Here is a 13,649-nt window from a genome sequence, read left to right as displayed (position 1 = left end):
TGCTCAGAAAAGACTCTTCAAGGGATGTTGTGGGGAAGTATGAATGGGAAGTATATTGGCATTGTACAGGTTTCAGTCTTGAGAATTATTTTGAAAGACATTTTTTTCAGCTTAGTAAGCATGTCAAATAATGATCAAATAACATGTGTTCCACACCTCAAGGACCAGAATTTTGCCCCCAGATATAAAGTATTCTTTTCACTAAGACATGCTCCATTTGACAGCATTTCAGAATTATCTTTGACCATTCCTATTCCATTAAGCAAAGGGATTGTTCTGGCCGGGAACTTTAACCTTAGATCAAATCATGTAAACATCAATAATGTTTTTAGGAGCTTCAATACCAGACTAAATCATCAACAAATAACTAGTTTCTTATTCATCCTTCAATAAACAACACGTCCAATGATCAGCAAAAAAATGATTTATGTCTTACCTCAATTCACTATGTCAGCGCTATGTGCCAGAGCTCACTTCCTCCTCCCCAGCCTCCACCTGTTTTTTTTTTTTGGCTACGTCAAAACAGTGGAGGGCAGCTTTCCTGCCCCCTGCCCATGGCTTCCTTACGACCAGCCTGTCTGCTTATCTGCAAACTAATTTATGGGCAAGAGTATCTCAAAAGGCAAGGCCAAAGGCCAAAGAATGTAGTGTAAAATATGTATATGTATATAGTATTAGTGTTGCCTATTCTGTTTTAACCCTTTGAGTAGTGACTTTTAAAATGCACTGCTAGTCCTAAAGGGGGGGAGTTTTTTATTTTCTGTTTACTACATGCGCTTGATTATTACGAGTACAGCGTACAAAGCAGCTGAAAGCTATATGTTTGTATGTATTTAATGAATACTGACAAAATACAGACAAATCATGTTTACCATAAATAAATAAAAACAATAAATATATTTTTTTGACTTAGTCATAAGGAAAGGTTTTGATATCATATCCGGGTAAACAAGTTGTGGGGGCGGACGGAGTGAGAGTGTCTAATGCTTCAGCGTATGATTCTCCTTGAAGCATGGTGCAACTCAAAGCTTGGCGCTGCCTCTTTGCTGTCACTTGATGTTGATAGTAAATATTCTTTGTTTATGTCTTCACTGACACACTCGCTGACATCCAATTCAGTGGAAGCGCTGGTTTACAAACACTGTTGACATTTTTGTGACAGGGATAATTATATGTAATTCAGTCAATATCTGGCAGAGGGTGTAAGGGACCAATAAAAGGTGTTACAGAAACCTTGTGTTACAATATCATGTGATCACGGGTTTTGTAGGCTCAGTAATTCAAGTTTAAAGTTGCGGAACTTACTGGTACGTTCGTACTCCCTGGGGACTAGAGAGGAGCAAACTTACCGGTACATTCGTACTACTCAAAGGGTTAATAAATTATCTATTGCATACATTTTCTGACTGAACTAATGTACAGTTTGAAATCAAGCAGTTCAAAGGATTGCATATGTACAAAATCAACAGGGGATCATTTTCCTCATGTAGGCAAGAAGGAGCGCAAGTCGGACTGTGGGGAGTGGCAGTGGAGTGTCTGTGTGGCAAATGTTGGGGACTGTGGCCTGGGAACAAGAGAGGGAACCCGCACAGGGAATGAGTGCAAGCAAACCATCAAGACTCAGAGGTGCAAGATCCCCTGCAACTGGAAGAAGCAGTTTGGAGGTGAGTGGAGGTTGTTTTTGATTTGAGGACTGAGGTTTCATATTAATGTTCACGGCACATCTTTTTTTGTCATTACAATGTTTTAGTAACAGGGCATTGCAATTAAGAAGTGTATGGATTAATATCCCACAATTTCAGTTTCATCCTATTTTGCTAATAGTAGGCCTCCCATAAAAACATAAAATTCTGGAAAATGATGTGGTGTAAAAACTTGAGAACCCATAAAATTGTAATCAATTTGTAATAATACCTAAGCACTGTTCCTCTAAGAATATGACATTATAATAATAACATTTAATTGTAATATTGCCCCTGTTATATCCAAATGAGTGTCTGGAATGTGTTTCAAACAAAACAAAACATAACGTTCATATTTATGTTTTTTTTTTTGTTTATTTCTGTATTTTTTTTTTAAATGAACAAAACAACAAATGACTATATACAAAAACAATGAAAAAATTAAATAAATAAATACTGGCTAAACTCAGCAACACAAGATCACAACAGCACTGCATTCCACAGAATGTCATCTGCACAAAAAGAGTGGGAGAGAATGTTAACATGTATAAAATAGAGCAATTCTCTTTTTTACCAACAAAGATAAAAGGACGGTCCCCTGTTAACAAAAATGTGAGGTTTATATTGGTGATAAATCACAAAACCAGAGGGCCATGGTCCTTGATGTTAGCAGAATGAATGATTAGGACTATCTTCACGAGGATAGACTTGCTTTAGAGACTTAAACGAGGGACAGTTGATGCCATGGGACTAGTGATGCTCGGTCCCTTCAAACGCTCAAGTTCTAACTGATATGCCCAACAGGAGTTCTTTAGATTTTGAATAGAAAGTCTGCTCCTTAGTTTTGAGAGTTTTGCATTTTGGGCGGTAGTCATCCCCAAATGAATTTGGAAATCATAGAGTGGGTTGCATCTTGTGTTAGCGGTAACACTTACGGGGAACATAATAGAAATTAAAATAAACATCATGTATTATTCTTTACATATTGTACATAAAACAGGTAGTGCCATTATTTGACAACACAAATGCTAAGACCATTATACATGTATATAATATATGTTATGTATGTATTATACAGCACTCTAAATAGCACACTGAAGTTTGTCTAGAAAAAAGAAAAATGATCCATTTTCCAAGGTAATAAATCTTTAAAATCAAAAACTTAGTACAGTCTACAAAATAATGTGTACTGGCCCTTTTAAAAACAGTTTTAGACAGGCAAACACAAACTTGGAACATAGCACTTTCTATAGGATCCTGTATAGTGTGCTGTACATGGTACTAGTGTTGCATTGTGCCTTGCTCTACAATCAGAATTTGACCCATAAACGAACACTGTTCTGAATGCATGTCCATCAGCAGCATTGGTCAGTGCCTCTGAAAGCATGAACCCTCTTATGCTTACAAGGGTTCACCTTTGCTGTATCCCATGTTCATGACTCTGCAGTGTTTACCTTTGCTGTATCCCGTGTTGTCTGTATTGAAGCATTTTGTCAATTTGGACATATTCTCGATGTTGTTTTGGTATTTTTTTATTCACACATCATAGGTAAATGAACTAGGGAATTACTTTTTTTTCAACTTTTACGCAGGAACATATGGTAGAAGAAAAATGTTTTGTTTTTTCTTTTAAACATCGCGGTGTATCCAGTTCAGGCTCCCTCCTGCAATAACGCAAGAACAGGATCAGTGCATTCCCCTGGTAAATAAATGATGAGAATGTATTGCCCAGTTGATTTATGACATGATGTGTGATTAAAAATTTCAAAGGAGTCAGCAATAGGTCACGTGATGCTGCCGTGCTGAGCGGATGTGTTTGTAAGGAGCTCTCTGCTACCATCCCTGGGTTTTTACCTTCTTTTTACCACATAAACACATATAGTACAGTTCCTTGTTGACTGCATGTCTGCAGCATGTTGGGGAGAAATAGAAATAAAAAAAATCTACACCACCAGACAAACACTACTGGCGCAGTTGGAAAAAAAAGGTAAATGCTTTAATAAAAGAAAACTAAATGCTAAGAAATAAAACAGGCAATCTGGAAAATTGAAGCAGACATTGCAATATTCTTATTGTGATCTTGCCAGAAGGCTCTGAGGGCATAGACCCGATTAAGTTCTTTACTGAAATGATACCGGTAGTACTGGGTAGTGAACATTCAGGGAAGCCACTGATAATTGGCTGCTCTCGTCGTGCCCTAATACCCGACCAGCGCCAGATCAAAAGTCCAGAATTGTCATCGTGAAACTCTTGAAATATCAGGACAGGGAAAAGATCCTCTTAGTGAGAGAAAAGGGGAAAGTTCTATATAAAAATAAGACTGTGATGTTTATTCCTGACATGAGTGTTGACTTGACGAGACGTCAGAGGGGTGAAAAGGTCTTAGATCGAGAAATATCCGATATGCTTTACCTCACACCTTACCAGTAGAAAACATGAGATGCTTTGTAGAGAATGGATGGGACAGGTATATGCTTCCTCTTTTAATACAAAAGCCAGAGGGGTAGCAATATTAATTGACAAAAATATACTTTTTGCGTTACTAAATCATTTGTTGACCCCTCGGGTAGATACATTTTAATTCAGGGTACACTGTATTCAGAAACCTGGACACTGCTTAATGTATATGCCCCCAATTTTGATGTTCATATATTTGTTCAAGACCTGTTTCTGAAAGTTTTGAATTGCGGAGGCATGTTAATGGTGGGAGGATATTTTAATTTGTGTTTAGATCCAATTCTAGATAGATCATCCACTTTTGCTTCCCCATTGACAATCTGCCAAAATGACATTGTCCTTTTTAAAAGATCTGAATTTAAAAGAGATTTGGAGACATGTTCTTCCCCAGGGCAGAGACTATTCTTTCTATTCTAGCCCTCATGGCACTCATACTCATATAGATTTCCGATCAATACAATTAATTCATACAGTAATGAATACACAGTATCTTTCTAGGACCATCTAACATTAGACCATTCCCCTTTAACTTTATCAAAAACAACCTCTGATAGAGTGAGAGGGGCATACAGATGGAGACTTAACCCATCACTCCTGAAACAGACTGATTTCTGTACATTTATCAAGGATCAAATTAATTATTTCATAGAAACTAATTACCCTTCTTCCCCAAATAGTTTTATCCTCTGAGATGCACTTAAAGCCTACCTGAGGGTAGTGACTTTTAGAGCAGGGTTCGGATTCAGATGAAAACTTGAGACATGGTGAACCGAATCCAGATTCTACATCCGCCCAAAAACACACCGATTTTAACCCTTTGCGGTCCTTCAAATTTTTTTAAGTCTTTACGGTCTTACAATTTTCCCTTTCCAGTCTGTTGTCGGACCCTGTCCGACATCATCAAAAAGCACACGTCTCTAGTCATTTTTTTCTCCGGAAAAAGCCAAGAAAACCTTTCAATGGCTGAGTGAGACCGATAGGAGCCGAATGAAACCAAAAAAAGCAAAATTAATAAAAAGGGCCCCATGCATTACAGAGATAACACTGACATAACAAAGGAGATAGCTGCTTCCGCATCTAGCTCTCAAAGAATAACACAGACATTTGCAGAGCTTTTTGAGATGTTATAGTAATAAAATAATGACTTGGATCACATTACTGAGGAGTTTGGTGATAAAACGAGTGATCAGGAGAGGATTTATCAGTATGCATGTCTATAAAGAGGTATGTGAAAAACACAGCGAACAAGGGGTGGGGCTTGGCTGTAGATACAGTACTGAGTGTCATTTTGCGGTTCAATGACTTTTAAACCTGTGTTACTCTAAAAAAAAAAGTGAAAAGTGAAAAGTGTAAACAGTGCATGTAAAATAAACAACACGTGTGAGTATAAACTGGACCTGACGTGCCTGACAAGCGCTGAATAAAGCGCTGTGAAGAATTAATACAGCCCTCCAGTGTTTGCAGTTCTTCTTTAAATAAAAGACACAAATCCAGTTTTGAATGTATCTGTTGTATTCAAGATAAAGAACACTTGTGATGAACTCTGTCGGAGCTCTCAACTCCCTAAATCTCTGGTGGCGCATACATTGTCAAGTAGCTGCTGAATATAAAAATATCCCCCCCCCCCCCCCCCCCCATGTATGCAACACAGCACAGTCACGTCACACTTTTCATTGAGTAAAGTTATGCAGTAAACCTTTAATATACAGTAACGGCAAACTGTTGTGGACTTTTGGGCTTTGTTGCTTTGCCTGTGAAATACGTTCTAGGGATCATGCTGAGATTAAAAAAAAAAAAAAAACACACTCGGTGCACAGAAATATATATTTTTTGTAACTTTACAACTGTCAGATGTTCAAGACATTATTGAACAATATGCTTTAGTAAGTAACATTTTACGTTATTGTAATGTGCCAATACAAGTTGAACCGTTTGGGAACTGCTGTGTTTTATTAAAATAATTTTAAAACTATTTTATAGCCTATTTGATAGGTGTTACACACACAGTGCATTTAAATCAACATGGATTTTATTTCACAGGTAGACTCAGGTCACTCACGGTAACTTGTTCCTCATAGCTCTCAAAACAGTTGACCCGGGTTGAAACATCATTAAAAAAAATAGTGGGTTATGGCAAAGATGCAGCTGTTCTTTCAAACTAAAGTCTTATTGAGGGACATATTTCCATTTGGTAATAAAAGTACTATTAACTAAAAGGCTCAAAACTAGAGATTGTGCGTGTCCCTTGTTAGTAGCTGCCAGTCTGTTTTTCATTTAACAGTTTCCTTCAGTTTTCTTGACAATTTTTGTAAGATTCGATATTCGGCCAAATCTTTTGAGATGGATTGGGTATTCAGCTGAATCCCAAAAACTTGGATTTGGTGCATCTCTACCTGAGGGACCAAATTATTTCTTACACAATGCTGAACTTGAAGATTTAGAGGGAGAAATATTATCACTGGAGAAGGATTATCATGCTACAGGGTCTAAAGAAGTATATAGACTTCTTCAAACCTACAAGGCTGAAAAAGTCATTTCCACATCCAGGCAGAAGTATTATGAATTAGGTGAGAAAGCACACAAAGTTTTGTCATGGCAACTTAAAGCAGAGGAAAGTGGACGAACAATTAATGCTATAGAAAACTTAGATAAAAAGATAATATAAGGAATATTCCTTTTATTTGGTCCCTGATAGGAATCAGGTATTTGGGAATGCATGTAGACAGTAATTTGAAGCATTTATATAAGTTAAATTACACTTGATGCAAAAGGTGGATAAGGACTTATCTTTTACATTATTGGGACGAATTAATGTCATTAAAAATGAATGCGCTGCCTCGCTTCCTGTACCTGTTCCGGTCATTAACTGGTTCTCTTCCCCTTAACTTTTTTTTTTTTTTTTTTACAGAATTCAATAAATCAATACTGCAATTTATTTTGCACTGTAAATATCCTACAGTAAGTATGGGTAAATTAACCCTTGCAGTTTTGGTGGCTTATGCCTTCCCTGGTGTATTTTTGGGTAGCTCAAACTAGATCTAAATCAATATTGTTCCAGACTGACTCATTGCCTTCTTGGCTTCAGACTGAGAAATTTGAGCTAGATGACATAATTGTAGAAATTAACAAGGCATTAAAACAACACTTTCTTTAATGTTCTTTTTTCCTCTGTGCATCCATGAGTAGAAATAATTGTGATTCCGAACTCCGTTGTAGATTTCAACAAACATATTTGATTCGATACAGTACAGCAGTTATAATAGAATCAACAAAACAATACAATTTAATTAATACAGCTTATTTTATGACATCACCCCTTATTCCTTAATTTATCAGAAAAGACAGTTACATACTGATGCAAGTTTTACAAGCCTCTTAACAACCAATAATATTATTGATCATGTGGGGCCCACACTATCAACTTCAAAACATCCTAAGATGTTTTACTCACAAGGTAATAAAACTATAGTTGAAAGGGAGGTATATATAAGAAAGATGAAATAAGCCTTCCTTATTTCCTTTGAAGTTAAAACTGTGGGAAAGTATGTTTGGCCAAAGGTATAAATTCCCTAAAAGCACAGAGTGGAATCACCTTTCAAGTTATCATAAAAAGGGTACACTAAAAACTTCCCTGTCATCTGGCTGCTTCACTTTAATATTAAACTTTCAAATTAGCTTAGTCTATGAAATCTAGTTCATTTTTAAACTGTACAGTTTGTCTAGTGTACATAATGTTTATCCAACAATAATATAAATGGGACCCAAAAACTATTCAGTGAAAAACTAATAATCGATTAATAATTAATTTAATACAGCTATGGGTATGAGTATGCGTAATTTGTTTTTAAATATAAGGGTTATCTAAGACCCCTATATGGGATAACAGTTTATTGCCAGTGATTTTTAAAAACAACATTTTTAGATGTTCGCATGAGAAAGTTATTAACTGCTTAGAACATTGCTATCAGGATGGTAAGTTTATGTCCTTTGAACAATTGAGAGGAAAAGTTTAACTATTGAACAAACTTTTTTTTTTTTGCTTAAAAGGCCAGTTGAGGATGCCCGATATGTCAGAGCTAGAATCCCTTTTTCATCAGGACCAGTCATCTTGTAGATCTATATCTATACTCATGCAAGAACATCCAAAACCAAGCCTGCACTGCTCACAGACTAGGTGGGAGACAGATATGGAAATCTCTATTGAGGAGGGGATGTGATCAGGGCTGTGTAAGGAAGCAGTAACATCCACACTTACTCTAGATACAGACTAATTCAAAACAACTTCTTGCACCAGCTTTATTTAAGCCCTTCAAAGTTACATACATTTAACCCTGATATACTGCTAGTGTGTTTTGATGAGGGGTAGAGGAGGGCACATTTATACATGCCACTTGACAATGTTCTAAACTCCAGCGGTTCTTGCAGAAGGTTTGTGACACTTTGTCACTGATTCTTGGTGTTCCTGTTCCAATGAACCCTTAGATCTGTTTGCTAGGAAACTTTTCTGGTGTTCAGATCACAAATAGACATTCAATAAAATGTATTGACCTGGCACTGGCTATAGCGAAAAAATGCATAGCTCTGAAGTGGAAGCTTGACTGCCCTCTCCTGGTTTCACTGTTTATGTTGAAATTAACAGTTGTCTACCTTTGGAAAAAATAACTTATGCAACAAGGAATAAGATAAACATATTTTATAAAATATGGCAACCTTATATGGATTACATGAAAAGACTTCCTTTGAGACATGTTGACCGTAATATATTATAGTTAAGGGGAAGGAATCTTGCAGAAGTTACAACCATTAAAAGATTATAAAACAAGTAAGTTGAACTCTCAGTTCTATTTATCAATTTTAATCTCTCAATTTTTACATTTATTTTTTGTTATATATTTATTTTTTTATTGTTTTTTTTATTGTATACAGCAATTTCTTTGTATAGTTCTGTTCCTTTGATCTGCAAAATGGAAAATAAAAAATAATATAAAAAAAAGTAGTCGGCAATATGTTTAAAAATACGGAATGGAATGGAAATATATGGAAATATGGGATACAGCAAAGGTAACAGTGTGTTTCTTATAGACTTTGCAGAGTATTCTGTAATACATTATTACCTTCAAAATCAAATGTCTTAGTATTGATTCTACATAAAATTATCAGTTTTCTCAATACTGTGAAAAGTGTGTTCTGCCTTCAGAAGCCGACTTACTTTGAAGTTATCCATTTTAGCTGTGCATTTGATAAATATACCAGTATGAAGTATTGTTACTTACAGAAGTTTGCTTTCAGACAGAGCAGGTTGAGCCAGAGAGACAAAGCACAGATATATAAAAGCTCATAGCTCTGCCTAACTGAACTTTTATTTGTTCTTCTGTAGAGTTCAGTTTGTTGGCAAGTTAAAAAAAAAAAAAAATGTTTTTTGCAGATTCTGAGTTTTTTCAAGCTTCGTGTATGCAGTAAAGTGTACATCGTCCTAACATAATCATTTCAGTAAATGTCACCTGATATATATTGCCTTATTTCATAGGTCTCAGATATTAAAAAAATGCACAATTTGTGGTATAGGTAAATTCGATTTTTTTATGGTAATTTATTTGAAGCTGTGAGTGAAGAAAAGGTCTTTAGTGATACTTTGGTGCTACACTACAAGACATTGCGTGAGGAACTAAAAATATTGAAAGCACTGCTGTAATTGCATGTTTGTTTTATGTTCATCTTAAGGATTTGCATTTAATTGAATTTTTGTGAATCGTGTTAAGTATAGAAAACTAGCTAAATTAGTAAACCTGATTAAAAACAAGTGAACTGATTAAATATGGATGGCAATTAGACCACATTAAATCTAAATCTTTACAAAAAAGAGAATGGAGAATTAGTATGCAAAGAAGGGCATTGACATTGATTATTTACCTCAGATGAGCCTGATCTACTTACCTTCTACCCAGCAGAAGAATGTTTGCAAACACCAGACAACGCTAAGAAAGCTGTTAGTGCATGTAGTCAATATGGGCCGATGTTATTGGAAACCGTCCTGTTGCCAAAAGAGAAATATACATACTATTTGTATAATGAAAAGACTTTTAAATGTGTCATCATTACAATTACGGTTAACGGCAGGTAATAATTGTTCTCCCGACTACAGCACACTCTTTAGCTTTTATATAGAGGCGCGAGATCCTCTAGAATGTGTAATTAATTCCGACTCCGGCTATAAAGGTAAACCAGAATAAAGGTAGTTCCACTCACACATTTTATTTGGAAGAGCAGATGGAGACACAGTATTTGTAGCTGGCACAGTACCACCATATCTAAAAAGTAAGCAAGTTCTAATGGCCAGTATTTCTCAGCAATTACACAGAAAGGCTGATATATGAACAGGTGATTATTAACAGCATTTAATAATACTTCAGTAGGTATCAACAATTAACAGATAGTATTTCAATAGATATCAATAATCATCAGCAAAACCACATAGTATTTCAAATAGGTAGCAACAAATCACTAGCAATAAATAGTCGCAGTCTCTTGTAAATTAGTACATTTAAAAAATACCAATCACTACCCATCCCAATGGCTAGGGTCTGGATATCCTGAGGTGACACACAAGCACATACAGCCGGCATGGCCCTAGGCAGCCAAGCACAGCACTACTAGTTTCCCTTTACCAGAATGTCACCATTTCATTGACTAAGCTTTTTGCGTACCTGTACAGAGGATGGTACATTGAAAAATTCAAGTTCCCCTACATGTAGCAGCACTAAGTACACACCTTAGGACACCAGGAATGAGTGTTGCCAACTTAGTGAATTTGTTGCTAAATCTAGTGACTTTAAGGGCTGACTTGGCACCAATTTTTTTGTCAAAAACAACTAGCTACAAATCTAGCGATTTCTAGGACAGTCATGGGAGAATTTCAGAGATACAGAATAAAATCTCCAAAACATTTTGATTATACTATATTAGCAATGTCCTTTTAATATCATTGTCAGGGCAATTAAAATTAAATCACAAGGAAGCTAATATGTTATTTGCTTAACAATGAGCTTAACAACCACGAACCTGATTTTAACAAACCAGCAACATGGTGTCACCGGTGGGAAAGTTGGTTTGAAGTTCGATATTCATTTGATATTCACCTGGTAGGGGTGTCCAATCCCTGTCCTGGATGGCTGGTGTCCCTTTTGTTTTTTGTTCCAACTATACCAATTAAGGGCTTATTAGGAGCTTAATTGGTCCGATTAATTTAGGGTACAGTTGGAACAAAAACCAGCAGGGACACCAGCCCTCCAGGATTGGACACCCCTGACCTCAACGTTTCAAACCAACTGAAGCTGAGCGGTTAACCTTTGCTTTAGCTGTACACCCTATACATAATTTGTGAAATCTTGCAATGTAGACAGTGCTTCCGTTATTGTTTTATTTTCTGTAAATATCTGGCTGCCGTTTATATTTTTGTTAGCTTTTTTGTACATGAGAGACATGGAATGACTTCTTTAAAAAGGCAAAAAATATTGTTGTTGTCCTCATGTTAAAATTATGCTTCAATATATGCTTCAATATAATAGTTGAGATATTGCATTAACTTATCTGTGTTTCTGCTGTCGGGATTTTTTTTTTTTAAATAAAGACATTTTTAGCTGGAAATATTGTGTCCAGTTGTTTTATTTTAAAGTTTTGTTTTTGCAGTTACAGAGTGTGATAATTCTGTATTCCAAAATGCATCACATAGCATTTTACATTTTACTTTGATATATCAACACCAGTTAAACCATCGTTCTGTTTCAGACCTTTTTTTTATGTTTTAAACACAAATATCATTTACTTTTTTTTTTTTTTTTTTTTTTTTTTTTTAACAATGCATGCTTAAAATGTAATTCGTCCTGCAAAGCTAATTATATATTTTAATGTATGAAATTGAATCTGGGGGAAACATTTCCGCATCACACCGGCACGCTCGCCCCCCCCCCCCCGGTATTATTATAAATTCATGTACATTATTCATTAGATAACATGTGTCACTTTATAAAGGACAGCTGTCAATCGCTAGACATCAACTACACACTTAGCAGGATCATTCACTCGAGGAACAGATGCAGGGGTAGGAACACAAAACAAATCAAATATTCACACACTTTATGTTGTGATCAAACAATAATTTAATAGTGAATCAACAAAATAAACAATCATAATACATAATAAGTCATGATAATAATCTAAGTGGTACTAAATGACTAATGATATTGTGAATGTGCAAATGAAAACACATTAAAGTAACACCGTGTTACAGTAAATACATCGTAACAGCCCAGTGGCTGCTGAGGACTGGCTGTCAATGTAAATGAGTTTCAAACACTTCCTCCCTGCAGGTGATTGCAAGTATGACTTCCAGGCTTGGGGGGAGTGTGACCTGTCCACTGGCAAAAAGACCCGCACTGGAACCCTGAAAAGAGCCCTGCTGGACGCTACCTGCTCTGACCCTGTCAGTGTGACCAAGCCCTGTGGAAAAACTGTCAAGACGAAACCACAAGGTGAGCCTAAACTCCAGCAAGGTATCTCAATAGGTCATGCTGGACTGAAGTAACCCAGCTGTGAATCCTGCCTGCAGACAACACAAGTGTCTGGCTACTTTATTAGGACTAACTAATATCAGATTGGGCCATCATTTGAACTGATCACTGGCATAGACTCCACAAGGTGCTGGAAGGTGTCTCAAGCTGTTCCTTTAACTTAATTGTCACAATGCTGTCAACACACTATCTATAAGCAATATCTGTGGTTTAAATGAGTGATGCAAATACAGCTTGTAAACCTTGGCATTTCACCCGTGGCATATCCATTCTTACTGCCATACCAGACCGTAAATGAAAATATGTTTCTAAATTAGCAAATGAAACTGATTCATCACATACACGTGATCTTTCCACAGAGCTACTGCTGTGCATACTGGGATATGTATTGACCAGACTACATTTTCACAATTCAATGCATTTCTAGGGAAACAAGCAAAGTGAAAAGTATCTGCACACCACCTAATGAACAGTAGATTGAAGTGAACAACAGAATGCAGGTCATTTGCTGTATGATCTCAGGCAAACTTGCTTTCTCACGACACAAATCTGACCAAATGACCCAGGACAGCCTCATCAAATGAAACCATTAATAGAAAAATCAACATCAGAATCAATCTTCAAATCGAAAACCCTGCAGCAAAATAATGATATACTCCAGCAGTAGCCAGGCTGCTTGACGAATGAGGTCAAAGTAACACAAACACTTTGCTTATGCCTTTGTCAGAGTTCAGCTGTTTTGTATTAGGAAGGGTATTAAGGCCCATCTCTTTTAGAATACATTTTAAATGTAGCTGACTGATAGAATATATGTTATATATGCCTCTTTATGAAAAGGTTAGAAGACAGGGAAAAGTTAGGAATATAAAAATAGCAGAAGAAATAATATTAATGGTATGGCTAACAGTAACCTCATCCCATCTCAACAACAAGGGGCAGAATA

The 13,649-nt window shown here is 36.3% G+C and overlaps 1 protein-coding gene across 1 annotated transcript in view; it reads left to right on the top strand.

Moving 5' to 3' along the window:
- Window positions 1-12,735, top strand: part of LOC121319554 (pleiotrophin-like) — a 59,787-nt gene extending 47,052 nt beyond the window's left edge. The window contains exons 3-4 of the mRNA XM_041257124.1: window positions 1,491-1,664; window positions 12,506-12,735. Of these exons, the coding sequence (XP_041113058.1) occupies window positions 1,491-1,664; window positions 12,506-12,720 (389 nt within the window). The 3' untranslated portion in view covers window positions 12,721-12,735. The remainder of the gene's footprint in view (window positions 1-1,490; window positions 1,665-12,505) is intronic.
- The last annotated feature ends 914 nt before the right edge of the window (window positions 12,736-13,649 follow it).

Source organism: Polyodon spathula, chromosome 8 (genome assembly GCF_017654505.1).
Source record: "Polyodon spathula isolate WHYD16114869_AA chromosome 8, ASM1765450v1, whole genome shotgun sequence".
NCBI lineage: Eukaryota > Metazoa > Chordata > Actinopteri > Acipenseriformes > Polyodontidae > Polyodon > Polyodon spathula.
This window is presented reverse-complemented; position numbering and strand designations above follow the sequence as displayed.